This window comes from Rhinoderma darwinii, chromosome 7 (genome assembly GCF_050947455.1).
Source record: "Rhinoderma darwinii isolate aRhiDar2 chromosome 7, aRhiDar2.hap1, whole genome shotgun sequence".
In the NCBI taxonomy this organism is placed as follows: Eukaryota; Metazoa; Chordata; class Amphibia; order Anura; family Rhinodermatidae; genus Rhinoderma; species Rhinoderma darwinii.
In genome coordinates this window covers 108,840,959-108,859,863 of record NC_134693.1, presented here as the reverse complement: position 1 = coordinate 108,859,863, position 18,905 = coordinate 108,840,959, and the positions used below count along the sequence as shown (strand labels likewise).

The following is an 18,905-nucleotide window of genomic DNA, read 5'->3' as shown; positions in this document are numbered from 1 at the left end:
ATTTCACTTGCACTGTGCACTCAGCTAAATGCTTTTGTTCTAAGACTCGTGGATACGCTCTTTCTAAAGACATCGCCCACAAACAGCTCTTGTTCGTCTTCAGCATCCCTGGAGCTGAAGACGAAATAAACGTGGCAACAGGCGGTGGAGGACAAATTTGTGGGCCCCGAAATAGAGCAAACAAGGTAACTTCAAATAGATTTTTAACAAAAAAAAAAAAAAACAAATCGGCTGATGAAGCTATTTCATTAAGTTTATTGATTTTCAAATACAATGCATATCTGTTATAAAAAAGTGCAGTGACTCTTTCAGACACTGCATTGATTTCAAGTGTGCAAACTCCCAAGCTCCCACACTCACTCAGCTGCTTATTTTAAATAGTTTTTTTGTCACTCAGCTGCTCCTTCCAATTAGGTCTCTGGCTGCACACACACGTGGCATCATTTGAGCATTTAAACAGGGAAATGGATGAATTTTGTAAAAGCTGCGTATGTAATTCAACGTAGTAACATGGGTGAGGTATTTAAAGGGGTTGTCAACGACTGGACAACTGATGATATGACACCCGGACCCCACACGATCAGCTTCCCCGGCTGATTCCGGGCGACGGATGTTTTGAAAGGTATGCAGTAGTTGGAGCCGGAAGCAGATGGCTCCGTACACTGCATAGCGGCTGTTCTGCAGAACTGCAGCTCTGCTTGTATTCACTTGAATAGGAGCAGTACTGCAGCTCGGCCGTTATTCCGTAACCAGGGCCATCTGCTTGCAGCTCCAACTACTGCATACCGTTCAAAATAGTCGGTGCTTGAAGGCAGCCGGAGCACCTGATTGGTGCAGGGTCCGGGACCCGCACCGATCATATACTGATGACCTATCCTGTGGATAGGTCATCAGTGGTCCTTTCATGGACAACCCGTTTAAGTATAGAGACTGGAATGTAAGTAATATGTAACTAGTATATTAGAGAGCAATCCATCTTATACACATTAAGGCTGGGGCTCTATGATGGTAAAATCGCAGGTTAAAGCAACCGGGAGTAGTCTGACCATGTCACAATGCTTGCAATCGTTGTTACCATAGGTAATCATTGAAGTTGTCCAATAGCCCTAGTAACCTGCAAGTTTTCCACAACCATTCGGTGCCGAAAACTCGTCATGGAGCCCTAGCCTTATTGGTGTGTATCATTCGCATAACACATGGGAAGAGCTGAACTGCTGTTTCGAAGGCATTTTTTTTTCTTGCAAGGATGCCGCTTTATTGGGGGCAAGGTGGGATCCTTCATGAGAGACTTTATTACCTCTCTACTGGAGTGCTTCTTTAGGAATGTGCAGCTTAGGTGTAAAATATACTGCCCATTCCCACCCTTCTCATTATTGAGATGCCGTATGATCCTTAAAATTGTGTGGAAATGCGATGTAAACAGACAGCCGCAGTGTGCAGGAATAATAACTAATTATTTTTATTCCATTCCTGCTAAAAGGCTCATTGTGCAACGGTAATGGTGGACGGCATTTATTTTGTTTAAAAAATAAAAAAAGACGAAAGAGTTCTGTCTGTCAGAAAATAAAAGGATTTTACTGTTACATTTGCTCAGTTGTGTAATAACGATCTGCTAAACCAAGCAAAAAATAATTATATACAGCATATCAAGTAAATTACGATGGTATACAGGAAAGTACCGGTCAGTCTACTCACATCCAGAAATACTAAATCCTAGTGATAGTGGTTTCTTGCCATCAGTAAAATGGCTCAAGCTCATAGAGTACTCAATATCTGACTGACACCTCTCACACATAAGAACTGAAAGACGAGGCATTGTGGAGCATCCAGACGCTACCGATACAGTGAAATATAGTGCGGTCAGCCTGTGGCACAGTGGCATTGACATGCTTGTCAATTCTGTGGATAAAGACTAACGTGCACAGGACAATTTCACAGCTATGTATTTCCAATTGGTCGGGCTCACATTACAAGGCTACAATTACTAATCAGTGCAAAATATTACTGCGTTAAGCAGAAAGAGCTGCAATGCACAGAACATTCTAAATACTACCTGAAGGCAAAGTCGCTCTGAGTGGTCATATTGTCAACGAACAAATTACAAAAAACACCAATCTGGTCTTGGAGACAGAAGAAGAGAAATGAATAAAAACATTCTTGAAGCCAATAAGTAAAATTGCAGTAAAACACGAACGGATAAAACAAAAACTTCTGTCTAATTTTCATAAAAATACAGTACCAAACAATCGAAGGGTTAATTCAAACGAGCATCATTACACTTTTTAATGATATCAAGGGGACGGCAGTATCTGAAGGCTTGCTACACCATCTTGAGGGTATGTTCACACAACCTATTTTCAGATGTAATTCAGGCGTTTTACGCCTCAAATTACGCCTGAAAAGATGGCTCCATTACGCCGGCAAACATCTGTCCATTACCTGCAATAGGTTTTACGATGTTCTGTTCCCACGAGCCTTTATTTTACGCGTCTCTGTCAAAATACGGCGCGTAAAATGACGGCTCGTCAAAAGAAGTGCAGGACACTTCTTGGGACGTTTTTGTAGCCGTTTTTTCATAGACTCTATTGAAAACAGCTCCAAAAACGGCCGTAAAAAACGCGAGTTGCTCAAAAAACTTCTGAAAATAAGGAGCTGTTTTCCCTTGAAAATAGCTTCGTATTTTCAGACGTATTTAGTTAATGGTGTGAATATACCCTTAGTCTGATGGACACCGGCCCAATCTACATGTATCAGAGAGAGTATAATGACCTTGAATGCATTAACCCAATCATCAAACACAACTAATCGCATAAAATGTCAGCATGCACGTCACACGCCCAACAAAAGGCACCCAATTTCAACAGATCTGTTGTTTGGTAAATCCTAGTTTTCTTGAATTGGAAGCATAGTCTGGACTCCCTTTCCGAGATTGTGAGCTGTTCTTCCAGGTGAGACTATGGTGATTGGTATAATTCGCTGGTGATGTAGATGCAAGACCTAAAACGGCAATAAAGGTAAAGTATTATAAAACTTTGTTTACTGTTAATGATGTACTACCATTTACATTTTAAAAAGGGTTGCTGCTTTATTAAAACTTTGCTCCAATAATAGATTAAAAAGTTATTAGACTTACTAATATATCGCCTGAGTTAATTCTTCCCCCGGTCCGAAACCCTGCATAGCTGCATTCAGTATAAATAGGAGGGCAGCCAAAGAATATGTTCACACAGGACAGATTTCATGCACAGAAATCCGCTTCTAAATTGCGCACCCTACTCACGTGGCTTTTCACATGGATTACAACCTTTGTGATGGAAAGTATGACTCCTTTCTGTAACAGCAAGCCCGAAAATTTACAGATTTTTTTCTGCAATGCTTGAATGGGGTTTGCAAATCTGTAGTTTGCTATAGATTTTTTATGTTTAATCCGTGAAGTAAATCCACAGCAAATCCAGTGTGAACATGTCTAAAGGGTGAAGATCACCCATATTATAGAACAACAAATGTGCAGACACAGATGTAAAGCCTGAGGATGGACAATGCTGCCGCTTGATGAACACATGACTGTACTCTACGACATCAATAAAAACAAACTTCACTTTGTTATCATCAGTAACAGAGTACCAATCCATGACTGAGCATTTTGTCTTTCCAAAATACTGAAGCTATCTTTACCCCACTTTAGATGGACTTACTATTTCTTATGGTCAAATTATTTTTCTTAATAAAGTCCATTACACTGTTTTTTTACGTACTGTCATTTTGTGCAGATCGAGGAGATGAGCTTCACCTAATTGTTGGCGAAAACTGAAAAAGAAATAAAAACACAAACATTATAGAATTATGACATTTTTTAACACATAATAATGTAATAATATTTTAGTGTTTACCTAGAACAGCAATGGCAGCCCCAGCCATCAGAGCAAACAAGGTGAAGAAGAACACAGCATAAGAGTCCATGAAAGTCTTGTAGAAGCCATGCTCCCCAGTGTAAGGCGCTGCAGGGAATGAACACAGTCTAAATACAGGAGGTAGCACAAATGATCATTTGGGTATATGAAAATAAGACTACGTTCCGATGTGGCAGAATTGCAGAGGATTTTCGGAGTGCAGTAATCTAGAGTGCAATATATGAAAACTAGTATAAAAAACCCGTTGCACAGGTTTTCTAGCAAAGGGAATGATAAGTATTTGTAAAAAATATAAGTGTATTTTAAAACCTAAGAAAATTGTGGAAGCGTTTGCTGAATAATAGATTATTCACCCAGGGTACAGGTATAATGTAGTAGATGTTACCTGCAGTCCTATGTAACACCACAGATAAGTACAGATAATGTAGATGTTACCTGCAGTCCTATGTAAGGCCCTATTCACACAACAGGGATTCCCGGCCGTGTGACAGCCGTTTTTTGAATGGCCGTCACACGGTCGCAGTAGGAACAATAGAACCCAAATGGGGCTATTCACACGGCCGATTTTTGGATGGCCCGGTAAACTGGGCCGTCAAAAAACGGTGCATGCCCTATTGGTGCATGCCCTATTTTCGGCCGTTCTCCCGGCCGCACGGCTCCCATAGACGTCTATGGGGCCGTGTAAAGCACGGCTGTCACTCGGATGTGATCCGAGTGATGGCCGAGCTTTCTGCCGCTCGTTCGCTCTCTTCTCCTCAAAACAGTGCGAAGTGCATGTGAGGAGGAGGGTATTTTTTTGCTCCCTGTAGCAGCGGAATACCCAATCCCCGGCCATAGCGTTGCCGAAGCTGTGGCCGGGGATTCCGGTCCAGGAGAAGCCCCTGATTCCACTCTCCATAAATGGACATTGAAGTCACGGACTTCTCCTGGAACGGTCCCCTACCACTATCTACAGAAAGGTAGGGGGGTGCCATCTATGGGGGGGGGGTGCTATGTAAAAGGGTGCTGTGTAGAACTATTCACATGACAGGGTCCGAGTGTCGGCCGATAAAAACTGCCATTTTGGTCAGTTTTTCTCGGCTGTTTTGCATCGTTCCGTTCCCGTTCTGGGTCGTGTTTCCCTTTTTAACGGGCGATTTTGACCCGTTTGCATCAGTTTTTTCCCCTGTCTGTTTTAAAAATGGATGACTTTCATTTGTAAATTTTCTGCCACACACTTCCCTCTGTAGTTAATGCCACACCCTGCCCTCTGTAGATAATGCCACACACTGCCCTCTGTAGATACTGCCACAGCCCCCTGTAGGTAATGCCACAAAGCCCCCCTTGTAGGTAGTGCCACACAGCCTCCCTTGTAGGTAGTGCCACACAGACCCCCTTGTCGGTAGTGCCACACAGACCCCCTTGTACATAGCCACCCTCCATAAATGGCACCCTCCCCTACCTTCCTGTAGGGGACCGCTCCAGGAGAAGTCCCTACTTCAATGTCCATATATAGACAGTGAAGTCAGGGACTTTTCCTGGATCGCACACAACGCCGGGGATTTTGCTGCAGAAGTCCCTGGCGTCACTGTCCATATATTCCTGGAGCGGAATCCCCGGCCACAGCTTTGGCCGAAGCTGTGGCTGGGGATTAGCGATTCAGCTCCTACAGGGAGCAACAAAATATCCTCCTCCTCCCATGCACTTCGCACTGTGAGGAGCTGAAGAGATCGAGCAACAGAATGCACGTCCGTCACTTGGATCACATCAAAGAATGGCCGTCACAACGCCGAGAATCCGTGTCGTGTGAATAGGGCCTTATTAACACCACAGATAACACACAGTGATAGCTCCGAGTACAGATAATGTAGTAGATGCACACACAGAAATATATACACATACAGAAATACATATATAGGCACTTAGACGCACAAATACAAAGACACACATACTGGAACTTATACACACACAAACACACAGACAAATAGATGTACAATCAGACAGACTGAGCACTCACATCTCTTTCCTCACAGGCTTCTTGTAGGTCGAGCTGTGGGCAGAGCTAACTGTGCCTCGGACACCACGTCCTTGCCAAATATATATTAGATGGGGTTTTAAAAACTGCAGCATGCTCATTCTTTTGCTGAAATGCTGTAGGATTCTCAGAGTGGATTTCAACCATAGCAATACATAGGGTAAAATTTGTGGCAAATCACATCAAAATCCGCATGTAACACAGCCTGCAATTTGTGGACTTAACCGAAGTATTTTTTAAGGGGTCACCCGGGAGTTTAAAAAATTAGGCAAATAGCAGGAAATGTAATCATATAAAAAATTATTCACCTATTAAATTCCCCGCTGCTCTACCGCCGATGCCCTAGTAGTTCCCGTCGATCTTTGTTAATTTTGCAGCAGAGATGACCTGCCATACATACACATGACCACTGCAGCCAATCACTGGCTTTAATGCTAGCATCACCGCCGAGGCCAGTGGTTGGCTGCAGCGATCACGTGGATGTACGGTAGAAGGTTTTTATTGCCTGCAGCACTCGCTTGTGAAAATACAAAGAATCCAAAAATTCAACAATGCCTAAAAAACCTCAAATTTCAGACCATCATGAGTCAAAGACTCGCCGTGTTAATAAACACTTGATTTTTTGCCACATGAATGCAGTCACGAATTTACTTATGGTGGCTGTACGGCAGGTCATCGCTGCAGCAAAGTAAATAAAGACAGACGATGAAGACCGAAGCACTGGTGCTGGAGCGGCGGGGGATTTAAAAAGCGAGTAGTTTTTTTCTAAGTTGACTACATTGATAAAAAAAAAAAAGAGGGGTAGCAGGTAAAAAAATAAATAAATTGGGGGCCATTTAGTGCAAAGAATTACACCAGAAGTAAAATTGAACTCAGAGAAAAATCTAATGGAATGGGAAATTAGGCTAAAATGTGGTCACACCTGAAATTTCAGGCTGCGTGTGGTGCTAAACTTTAAGTTTACAAGCCCTTTTCAGTTTCAGAATCTTTTCTGGAACATTCAGTAAGTCATTTGTTACCATTTTAGTCAATTTGCACATAAATGATAAACGTCGCACGAACGCACGCACACAAATACATACATACCATTAACTGGTCCTGTCGCTGCCATCAGTCTGATGGGAACATTTATGGTTTGGTCTGACATGGAACTAGAAATAAAAAGTGATGTAGATAATGATCCCTGGCTTAAAACCTGCATATCCGTAATGCCAACTTCATATGTTACAAAAGTGGGTACTCCAGAGGACTGTTCTTTTCGATGAACAGTCACTACTGGGAATTCAGGCTTCACCTGTGAATGAGAACATAGAAACTTAGACGGATTGCATTCTGTGGAACACACTACCCTTCAAGTCCAGTCTGAGTGATAATGAACTGTACATACATGTTGTCAAAAACTTGATTCCCCTTCATTTTACATACTAACATTTTCTTTAAAATATACTCTAAAATATAGTTAGTTGTTTTGCGCTATAACGAAGACCGCATAGCATGAAACGGTTGAGGATTGTGTCTACCAGGCTGTATGATTTGATGGATGAAATAAGATTGATTTTACCAGATCGGTGATTGCCACAACTTCTGCTTACTACCTGTATGGAATTCTCCATGATTGCTACTAATGGCCGAACACTACTAAAACGTGTTCAGTTTGAATGCTGGACAGAGAGATTCCATGGCACTTTCAACAACTGTTTGGCTATAAAATCTATAAGGTCCTTTTGTAAAGGTTAGGGGGGGGGGGGGGGTGGGTGTTAATAAAATATAAAGACAACAAGCCAATTATTTTGACAAGCTGGTACAATATTATAATAGGTTTACGCCTCATGCAAACGACCATGTGCGCCGTCCGAGTCCCGTCCGTGATCCGAGGAAAGATTGTACATATTCTATCTTTCCTCGGATTGGAGACTCGGACCATTTTTCACAGACCCGATTCACCCGCTAAGTCCGTGAAGACTATCGGGTGCCACTCGGATGCCCGAGTGGCACAACGGTCGTGTGCATGAGGCATTAGATGGCGTCAGTTAGTTGTTTTGGAATAGACAGTACAGATGCCCTATCAATAAGGAACTATCTAGGAAAAATTTCTGACTTTTGATTTCATTGTAGCGGTAGTGCCACAGGACAACCCCTTTTCATATGCCATAATAGGGCATACGGATGTCAGAGGGACGTATCCATTTTTAGATTGAATCTGGCCGTGCGATCAGTTGATTGTTACGGGTCTGGCTTTAAAAGTTCCTGGTGATCAGCCAGTGTCATTGCCAGGGGTTTCTGAAACCGGATCAATCAACCGAACACCTGGTGGCCTCGAAGATTCACTGCAATACAATGTAGATGGCACACATAGCAGCGTCCATGAAAGGATTTAAGGAGAAAGCGGTTTTATAGTCCTACAAACGAGTACTCATTTACAGCCTCTTTAGCGTTAAATTGAGCGAACTGCCTTATAAATAACTCAACAGCTCTTTTCTGAGTGGAGCTTCACTAATAAGTCTTGTAGGGTTTGAAGGGGTCAGTGGCATTTTGCTACTACTGGGCATCAGTAAACTAACAACATTTGTATAGATTCCCACTTTATAAAATGTGCGATCACACAGAAGGATGATTAGCATTGGAAAGCTCACCTCGAGATTGTTAAAATCTTCCGCAGTTCCAAATATCTTAACGTCAGCTGTTTTATAATGATTGCTTAGAACAATTTCCTTTGGATCGGCGTACAACCCAGGATAAACATACACAAGCGCACAGATCTGCTCTCTGTAGACATTAATCCCAAGTACAGTGGCTGTTACAGTAAGAGATGACACCCCCATGCTGAGATGTTTTAGCTGGCTCTCTGAAAGCTGCTGTCTTGAGAGGGAACAGGTGTAGTGACCTAGATATCGAATAGATCAGATAATGGTGAGAAGACTGCATGTTCAGCTTAGATGAAACTGTTAGGACAGCAAAGAATTAGCAATTTGTCTCAGGAAAAAGCGACAGACACAGCACATCATTCAGAACAGCATATGAAGAAATAACCTGTACAAATGTATTAAAGAAAAAACCAAGCAAACAAGATATGGGAAAGGCTTGAAACTGCTTCAAATTTAACTGGATCCTAGCACAAAAAGCAAGAAATAAAAGAGAATCTTGTCTCTGCAAGTCACACACACATGCTTATCTCCAAATCAAAAATGCAATAAAAGGGGGAGTTAGGGACTATGTAAACCTTTGATGGGCATTTTTTTTAAATAAACAGGTCAGTCAGTGTGTCTGGTGTAACTTTTAACCCCTTCCCTCTTTGGCCACTTTTGACCTTCCTGACAGAGCCTCATTTTTCAAATCTGACATGTTTCACTTTATGTGGTAATAACTTCAGAATGTTTTCTCGTGACACATTGGACTTTATGTTACTGGCAAAATTTGCTCGATACATTCTGTATTTAATTGTGAAAAACACAAAAATTGAGTGACAAATTGAAAAAATTATAATTGTTCTAAATTTAAATGTATCTGCTTGTAAGATAGGCAGTTATACCACACAAAATTGCTGCTAATTAACATCCCCATATGTCTACTTTAAAAGGATGTTCAAAAAAATTATGCCAATCTATTTTTCTAGGATGTTACAAGGCTTAAAACTTTAGCAGCAATTTCTTAAATTTTCAAGAAAATTTCAAACGGCTATTTTTACAGGGGCCAGTTCAGTTGTGAAGTGGCTTTGAGGGCCTTATATATTAGAAACCCCCAATAAGTCACCCCATTTTAAAAACTGCACCCCTCAATGTATTGAAAACAGCATTTACAAAGTTTCTTAATTCTTTAGATGTTTAACAGGAATTAAAGCAAAGTAGAGGTGAAATTTACAAATATCTTTTTTTTTGCAGAAATTTATTTTTAATCCATTTTTTTTGTAACAGAAAGTTTTACCAGAGAAATGCAACTCTATATTTATTGTCCAGGTTCTGCAGTTCTAGGAAATATCCCAATTGTGGCCCTAGCATGCTAATGGACTGAAGCACCGACCTCAAACAAAGGAGCACCTAGTGGATTTTGGGACCTTCTTTTTATTAGAATATATTTTAGGCACCATGTCAGATTTGAAGGGCTCTTGCGGTGCCAAAACAGTGGAAATCCTCAAAAAGTGACCCCATTTGGGAAACTACACCCCTCAAAGAAATTATCTAGGGGTATAGTGAGAATTTTGACCCCACAGGTTTATTGCAGAAATTATTGGAAGTAGGCAGTGAAAATTAAAATGTAAATTTTTTCAAGAAAATGTAGGTTTAGCAAATGTTTTCTCCTTTCCACAAAGACTAAAGTAAAGCAATTTCTCCCGAGTAAAGCAATACCCCATATGTGGTCATAAATGGCGGCTTGGACATAGGGCAGGGCTTAGAAGAGAAAGAACACCCAAACAGGTGACTCCATTTAGAAAACTACACCCCTTGAGGAATTCATCTAGTGGTATAGTGAGCATTTTGACCCCACAGGTGTTTCATAAAATGTATTAGAATAGGGCATTGAAAATAAAAACAATCCCTTTTCTTCAATAAGACGTAAATCTAGCTCAACAAATAAAGGAAAACCCCCACATTTGCAAAGCAATTTCTCCCATGTACAGCAATACCCCATTTGTGGTCATAAACTGCTGCTTGGGCAGACAGTAGGGCTCAGAAAAGAAGGAGCGCCATTTGGCTTTTGAAATGCAGCGTTTGCTGGATTGGTTTCTGGTCGCTATGTCGCATTTGCAAAGCCCCTGTGGGACCAAAACAATGGAAACCCCTGGAGTGACCCCATTTTAGAAACTACACCACTCAAGGTATTCACCTATGTTGCAGCGAGCATGTTGCAGAGTGAAAATTGTATTTTTTCCATAGATATGCCAATATGTGGTGCCCAGCTTGTGCCACCATACAAGACAGCTCTCTAATTATTACGCTGTGTTTCCCGGTTTTAGAATCACCCTACATATAGCCCTAATCTTTTGCATGGACATTTGACAGGGCTCAGGAGTGAAAGAGTACCATGTAAAATTGAGGCCTAATTTGGTGATTTACAAAGTATTGGTTCACAATTGCAGGGGCTCTGATGTGAAATAAGATAAAAGAAACCCCTGAGAAGTGACCCCATTTTGGAAACTGCACCCCTCAAGGCATTTATTAAGGGGTGTAGCGAGCATTTTCACCCCACAGGTCTTTTCCATAAATGATTGTGCTGCGGATGGTGCAAAGTGAAAATTTAATTTTTTCCCTAGATATGCCATTTCAGTGGCAAATATGTAGTGCCAAGCTTGTGCCACTGGAGACACACACCCAAAAATTATTAAAATGGATCTCCCGGGTAAGGCGATGCCATATATGTGGAAATATACAGCTATTTGGGCACACTGTAGGGTTCAGAGGGGAGGGACCGCCATTTGGCTTTTCTGCACAGGCCAGTGTCACACTCATAAATGTCCTTCCTTATCTCCCTTTTGGTCCATACTCTGCACCTTTGCAGTTTGGGGAATTTTTCTGGGAAGTATTGTCCTGGTATAATACGGACACCCTCGCTTCCAGCAGATATATTTGGGCCCTACCCTTCCTGGTTCCCTAATTTTAGGGCCTTGATAATTCGCCTCTTGAAACAGAAGAAATGTTCCCCTCGGACCTGCACAACTGCATATTTTTTATTTCCTGACTTATTGGAGCCTTAACTAATTTTATTTTTTGATCGACGTAGTGGTATGAGGGCTGTTTTTTTTGCAGGATAATTTGTAGTTTTTATTGGTACCATTTTGGGGTACATGCGACTTTTTGATCACTTTTTAGCCTATTTTTTGGGAGGCCAGATGACCACAAAACGGCAATTCTGGCATATTTTTTTTATACAGCGTTCACCACGTGTTATAAATGACATGTTAACTTTATTCTGCGGGTCAGTCCGATTCCGGCCATACCTAATTTATAAACCTTTTTTATGTTTTACAACTTTTTGCACAATAAAATTACTTTAAGGATGTATTTCTTTTGTATAAGGATGTCGCCAAGTTGTGAGAGCCATAACGTTTTAGTTTTTTCATCGACGGAGCTGTATGAGGGCTTGTTTTTTGCGAGACGAGCTATAGTTCTTTATAGGTACCATTTTTGGATACATCCGACTTTTTGATCACTTTTTATTCCAATATTTGTAGGGCGAAGTGATAAAAAAACAGAAATTCTGGTATAGTTTTTTATTTGATTTTTTTACACCGTTCACTGCATGTAATAAATAACATAATATTTTTATAGGTCAGGCCGTTACGGTCGCAGCGATACCAAATATGTATGGTTTATTTATTTTTTTAATAATAAAAGAACTTGATAAGGGAAAAAGGCGATCGTATTTTATTACTTGAAAATTTTATTATAGGTTTTAATACTTTTTTTTTCACTTTGTTTTACACTTTTCTTTAGTCCCACTACGGGACTTGAAGGTCCAACTGTCTGATTTTTTTTTCTAATACATTGCACTACCTGTGTAGTGCAATGTATTAGATCTGTCAATCATTCACTGACAGCAAGCCGATTAGGCTTCGCCTCCTGGAGGGCCTAATCGGCTTCCGTAATGGCAGAGCAGGAGGCCATTGTTAGGCCTCCTGTTGCCATAGCAGCAGTTGGCAGCACTGCGATTGCAGGGCAGAGCTGCCGATCTGCTAGCAACCTCTAAGATGCTAGCAACCTCTAAGATGAAGTGATAGCTTTTGATCACTGCATCTAAGGGGTTAATGACAGGGATCGGAGCTAGCGGACATCCACCGCTGATGACACCGGCTCAGCTCCTGAGCCAGCGCCATCTTGCCGTCGGCTACCGAAGACTTTCAGGCCCTGCCTCTATTGCCGGGGTGCCGATGAGCTGCAAACCCCTTAAACGCAGCGATCGCTTTTGACCACGGCATTTAAGGGGTTAATGGCGGGGATCGAAGCTAATTTCTGTCCCCGTCATTACAGCTGTAATACACTGCTGACATCCGGCGATGATGGCACTGACTCAGCTTCCGCCGGCGCTATCAATTTGTCAAAATGGATACGGCAAAATGCGGGAAGCACTGGCTTTCCATGACGTATGCATACGACAAATGTTGGGACGGGGTTAAATTAGTCTTTATTAAAAATGTGTTTTGCTTTTCTAGATACAGCTGTTTTGTATTCTGTATACAGAGCAGCTGTATGTAGCGCTAAATCCTGTTCCCGTCAGACACACAGGATCCACCAGTTATCCATCACAGTTCATAACTTGGATGTGATAGATTACAGGTGGATCCGGCATGTCTGACCCGATGTCACTGAACCCGTCAGGTCCGTGGGACTGACCGATTCAGGCCATATTGAAAGATACAGCTGCACTGTATAGACAATGCAGAGCAGCTGTATCTCAAAAAGTAAAACAAATTTTTAATAAAGACTAATTAAAAAGTTACACTGACTGACCGCTTTATTAAAAATAAAAAAAATGCCCATCAAAAGGCATTCATAGACTTTAAAGTCAGTCATAGAATCAATAGCAAAAATTAAAGGGGTAGTACAATGATACAGACCCGCACATATCAAGTCTGGATAATCAACCTTCTCAGAAGAATTATGTCCTTTTAATGAAAAGACTGCGTTATCGCAGATAGTATGCTCAAATTTTGATCGGCGGAATTAGCTTTTTTTCGGCTGTTGCATGGCCATTACCAAAAGATCGACCAATTGATGGCCGATCATTCTGGATACAAAATCTTTTCTGTGATTTTATACGCAGTGCGTGAATGAGAACACATCTCATCCACATGCTGCTAAACTTTTTCCGACTGGAAATCCGAGTATTCTGCATTGTTTTTTAAATCCGCAGAATGTTCATTCTGTTCTGGATGGTCACTGCAGATTTCACCCTTTTCAATGTAGAATGGGTTTAATCCATAGCAAAATCTGCAATTGACAACGTGCAGATTTTGCTGCGGAAAATCCACAGTATATGAGAGAGTTTCCGAGTACAACCATGTTACTGTATGTGAAGTTTAGTGTCACCACACAAAGACTGGCCCAGATGACAAAGCCTAAAACTACTGTGATACCGTATAAAACACCAAACATATTAAAGTACAGAACCAGTACCTGTCTCTGTATCAAATCCGGTTTTAATCGAAAATATTTCAGGAGGTGGAACATCAAGATTCTGATTTATAAAATGCAGATGGCAATAAATGAGATTTTCTGGGTGAAGATCTTGAATTGCTTCAATCTGGGCAGAAGAACATTGCCCTGAAAGTGACAAAAAAAGAGACATATGTTTTATCTGCAAATATTAATAATCATCATTCAATAGAGAAAAACACCATTAAATCATCTTTTGCTTTGCTCTGGACAGCTTTATTAAAAATGTGTTAATTGATGTCATTTTTAATTCCTAGCAGATATTTGACAGGTAATACTTAACCCAGGCGTTCTCAGCCCCATTGTGTGGACAGAATTTCTTAACATCATATACATTACATAAAAGCATAGCCCTTTAACCACTTGCCGCCTCAGCCATTTTTCGTCTTTTCATTTTCGAGTTGTAGTATTTAATGTCCCCATTTAATGTACTTTTATAGACACGGCGATAAAAATCATGTTTATTTTTTACATTACTTTAGGGGAAGGTTTTTTATTTTATTTTAATATATATTATTTCTTTAAATTAAGCCATCTTCTCATATATCCTCCGTAGTTTCCCTCCGGCATTTCTGTACCATGCTTCCCCATAGGATTGATTCTGGCATACCTTCACCAGACAGAAGTTGCATGCAGCGTACTTCTGTCTGGGTATAACCCGGCCCGGACAGGTACACTAAACGTCAACATTTGTTTCAGGTTCAGGCTATAGAAAACTGGCTAGATGCAACTGATGTATATGAAACAGGCCTTAATAACAACTTTAATTTTATTTTATTCCCACTAGGAGAATTGAACATGCAAATCGCTGATACAATAATTATGTATTGCAGGCAGTGTATGGTCTTTTAGCATAACTCCTATTAAGCCCTGCCTTCATTAGGCCCCCTGACTGTCATAACCACCATCAGCCCTCCCCTCTGACTAACGGCTTAGTGTCACAGCTGTGGGGTATGTGGACCCACTAGGCCACTTCACCGTAGTAGTGTAGCAACTGGCCAAACAAGAGTCAATGGAAGTCTTTAGGACAAAAGTAGCTAGATAGAAGATTTGGCAGACACTTAGCGTGGCGGACACTTGGCACAGAGGATGAACTAGACTCTGACACTATACTTCGCACTGGAACAAATACAATTACTGGATACGGCATACAGGAACACGGGATACAACTAAGGAACCATTTACAACGAACACGGGAAGACACAACAACGCTTAGGCAAGATAAAAGTGGGCAGAGTCCTTTTTAAAGTCCCAGGTGTGTAGGGATTAGACAGGGATTAAGTTGCGGGGCACCCTAGGAGTCACAGCAGGAGGAACGAACAGTGTGTTCCGGCGTCTCAGAGGAGGGAGACGCCGGCTAGAGTTCACTGGTCTACTGGACGGTAAGTGATGCCGGCGACAATTACAGTACCCCCCCCCCCCCTCTTTTTAGGTCCAGAGTTTGAGAGGAACCTCCTGATGAGGGCTAGAGCATCCAAATTCTCTTCATGCTTCTCTGCTTGGGACCAAGTCCACCCGGTAGAAGGTCCTCCCTCCTACCATCTTGTTGTAATGGCAGGAAGGAGGTGAAGGGAAAGTGAGCCCTAATCTACCCACCGCCCTGTCCCTGCCTACTTGCAACGACCCGCCCTAGGCGACGGGGTACAACTGGGCGGCGGTCCCTACGCTGTCTAAGTGCACGGGAGAACAAACAGGGAACACGCAAGGAAAGGGGCAGTAGCCACGGAACGCCGCGAGGAAACGGAGCGGTGAATGAGTAGTCAGGACCAGGATGAAGTGGAGTATACCAAAGTGAGCACGGAGAAGGAAGCAAGCCAGGGGCAAAGCAAAGCAGGTTAAGCGGAACTGCAGCAAGGCAGAAGCACGGCAGGAGCAGGCTGGAGCAAGCAGCAGTGAGGCCATGAATCCAGAAGAATTACAAGCACTGAGGAAGAGAACACGGCAGGTAATAAAGGACAGGGGGCGGAGCTAACTCCGACTGACCAGGCCGCGATAGGCTCTCCCACTCCTGAGCCTGCCACCCTGGTTGGTGGGAGATGGTGTCAGTCGAACAGGTCTGGCCTCAGGTGTGGATTGATTAATCCCAGGAGTATACCTAGACGTAGTACCTGGCAGATCCCTAACACTTGTAATCCAGAATCTCTTTTACTACAAAGATATCAGAAGAACCGCAGGAAGCAACTGTAGAACCAAGGGATTTGCTGAATCGGTTCAGGACCACAGGCTTTAGGAGGGACAGATGGAATAAGTTGGGAATTATGAGGGTAGGAGGTAGCCGAAGCTTATAGGACACAGGGTTTATTTGTTGCAAAATTTTCGAAGAGGCCGAGGAATCTGGGAGTGAATTTGTAGAAAGGGATCTTCACACAAATGTTTCTGTAAGACAACCAAACCTTGACTCCAGGAGAAAACCGGAGGGGGATTTTTTATTTTTGCATATCTCTTCATGCGATCAACTGCCTGAAGGATCGCAAACTTAGTTTGCTGCCAGATGTGAAGGAAACTTCCAAAGGAAGAATTGGCTGCAGGCACTTGAGACGTAGCTGGCACAGGAAGAGGAACACGTGGATGTTGACTGTACACAACGAAGAACGATTGTTGTATGAGAATTTGGCCCATGGCAGAAGCTGTACCCAACTGTCTTGTTGACCTGAAACAAAACGACAAAGGTAATTCTCAAGTACCTGGTTGATCCTTTCAACTTGGACATTAGACTGCGAGTGATAAGTCCAATTTCACATCCAAAAGTCTACATAGGGCTCTCCAGAACTTAGAGGTAAATTGTACACCACGTTCTGACACAATATGGAGGGGGAGGCCATGCAAACGAAAGATGTGCTGGAAAAAAACATCTTGCCATACAAGCAGATGGAAGGCCAGTTAAAGGGACGAAATGTGCCATCTTGGAGAAGCGGTCCACCACGACCCAGACTGTAGTACATCCAGTAGAAGGAGGGAGGTCAGTAATAAAATTTATGGCAATGTGTTGCCAGGAAGTATCAGGAACTGGTAGAGGTATGAGCAGGCTAGCAGGTTTAGAATGAGTAGCCTTGTTTTGGGTACAGTTTATACAGGAAGAAATATAGTCCAAGACATCTTTAGGTAGCGTGGGACACCAGTAGTGACCAGCAATAAGGTCCCGCGTTTTAGGGACACCAGATTGCCCAGCCAGTCTGGATTTATGTCCACAGCAGAGATTTTCTTCTCCTGTCAGCAAGACGGTCAAAAAATCTTCCCAGGAGGAATGTCTTTGATTTGCAGAGGGCTAACAGCAATAATCCTAGACGGATCAATAACATGTAGAGGACTTTCTTCGGAGTTGTTATTCTCAAACGACCGTAACAGGACATCGGCCTTAATGTTTTTGCCGCAGGGCAGAAATGAAGCAGGAATTTAAATCTGGTGAAGAACAGTGTCTGGCTTGACGAGGGTTTAGTAGTTGTGCAGACTGTAGATAAGGGAGATTCTTGTGATCCGTGAAGATGATGATGGGATGAGAAGCCCCCTCTAACGGGTGTCTCCAGTCTTCTAAAGCCAACTTGACGGCGAGTAATTCTCGATCCCCAATGGAATAGTTGGGCTCTGCAGGGGAGAAGAGCTTGGAGAAAAAAAAAACACAGAATATTGCCTTACCCTTGGAATTCTTTTGAAACAGGATTGCTCCAGCACCAATGGAAGAGGCGTCAACCTCAAATGAAAACTGTCGAGTCACATCAGGATGATGAAGAACAGAAGCAGAAGTGAAGGCGCTCTTGATTGAATGTTGGAGAATGCCGCCTCAGGGTTTCAGAACTTAGCGTTCACCCCCTTCTTCGTAAGAGCAGATATGGGAGCAGTAAGAGACGAGAAATTTGGGATGAACTGACAATAAAAGTTGCGAATTCTAGAAATCTCTGTATGGCTCGGAGACCTTGAGGACGTGGCCACTCCAAGACAGACTTCAATTTCTCCGGATCCATTTGTAGACAAAGATCGAGATAATATAGTCCAAAGATTTTCTTTCAAATCCGCACTTCTCAAGTTTAGCATATAATCGGTTACCCCTTAACCGCGACAGGACTTGGCGAACATGCTTCTGGTGCGTCATCAGATCAGGTGAGTGGATCAAGATGTTGTTCCAGATAAACCACCAGACAGACATACAGAAGATCCCAGAGGAGGTCATTCACAAACTCCTGAAACACAGCTGGAGAGTTACATAGTCCAAATGGCATTACGATATACTCGTAGTGACCGTCTAGGGTGTTGAATGCGGTTTTTCATTCGTCACCTTTGCGAATACGGATAACGTTATAGGCCCCGCTTAGGTCCAGCTTTGTGAAAATCTTGGCTCCACGAATCCTGTCGAAGACCTCTGAGATAAGCAGCAAGGGGTACTTGTTTTTTAGCGAGATTAGGTTTAATCCACAGTGAATCGATGCACCGCCGGAGTGACCCATCCTTTTCTTCACAAATAAGAATCCGGCAAACGGCTGGTGAAGAAGACTTTCTGATGAACCCCCTCTCCAGGTACATAGCCTGGGTTTCAGGCAAGGAGAGAGGATAAACCTATCCATGAGGAGGTCAAGCTTCAGGGAGCAACTCAATAGGACAGTCGTAGGGGCGATGAGGAGGAAGGATCTCTGCCTTCCTCTTGCTAAAGACATCCGTGTAATTAGCATATTGTGGAGGGAGTCCTGTGAGAGACAGAGGTAGTGGAGGAAGAACAGGACGAACCTGAGGCAGACAGCGGTAAAGACATTGGGGTCCCCATTGGAGGACCTCTCCGGAATTCCAATTGAAGACTGGAGCGTGCTGGCGAAGCCACGGCACTCCCAGCAGGAGGGGGTTTAA

General features: G+C 42.6%; 1 protein-coding gene across 1 annotated transcript in view; it reads right to left on the bottom strand.

Annotated features, from left to right (window-relative positions):
* Nucleotides 1-239: 239 nt before the first annotated feature.
* The window catches only part of NUP210 (nucleoporin 210), a 149,679-nt gene continuing 131,013 nt past the window's right edge, over nt 240-18,905 (bottom strand). Inside the window, exons 35-40 of the mRNA XM_075833805.1 lie at nt 14,034-14,180; nt 8,559-8,809; nt 7,012-7,219; nt 3,891-3,998; nt 3,756-3,807; nt 240-2,997 (exon numbers count right to left, since the gene is read on the bottom strand). Coding sequence (XP_075689920.1) covers nt 3,791-3,807; nt 3,891-3,998; nt 7,012-7,219; nt 8,559-8,809; nt 14,034-14,180 — 731 coding nt within the window. The 3' untranslated portion in view covers nt 240-2,997; nt 3,756-3,790. The remainder of the gene's footprint in view (nt 2,998-3,755; nt 3,808-3,890; nt 3,999-7,011; nt 7,220-8,558; nt 8,810-14,033; nt 14,181-18,905) is intronic.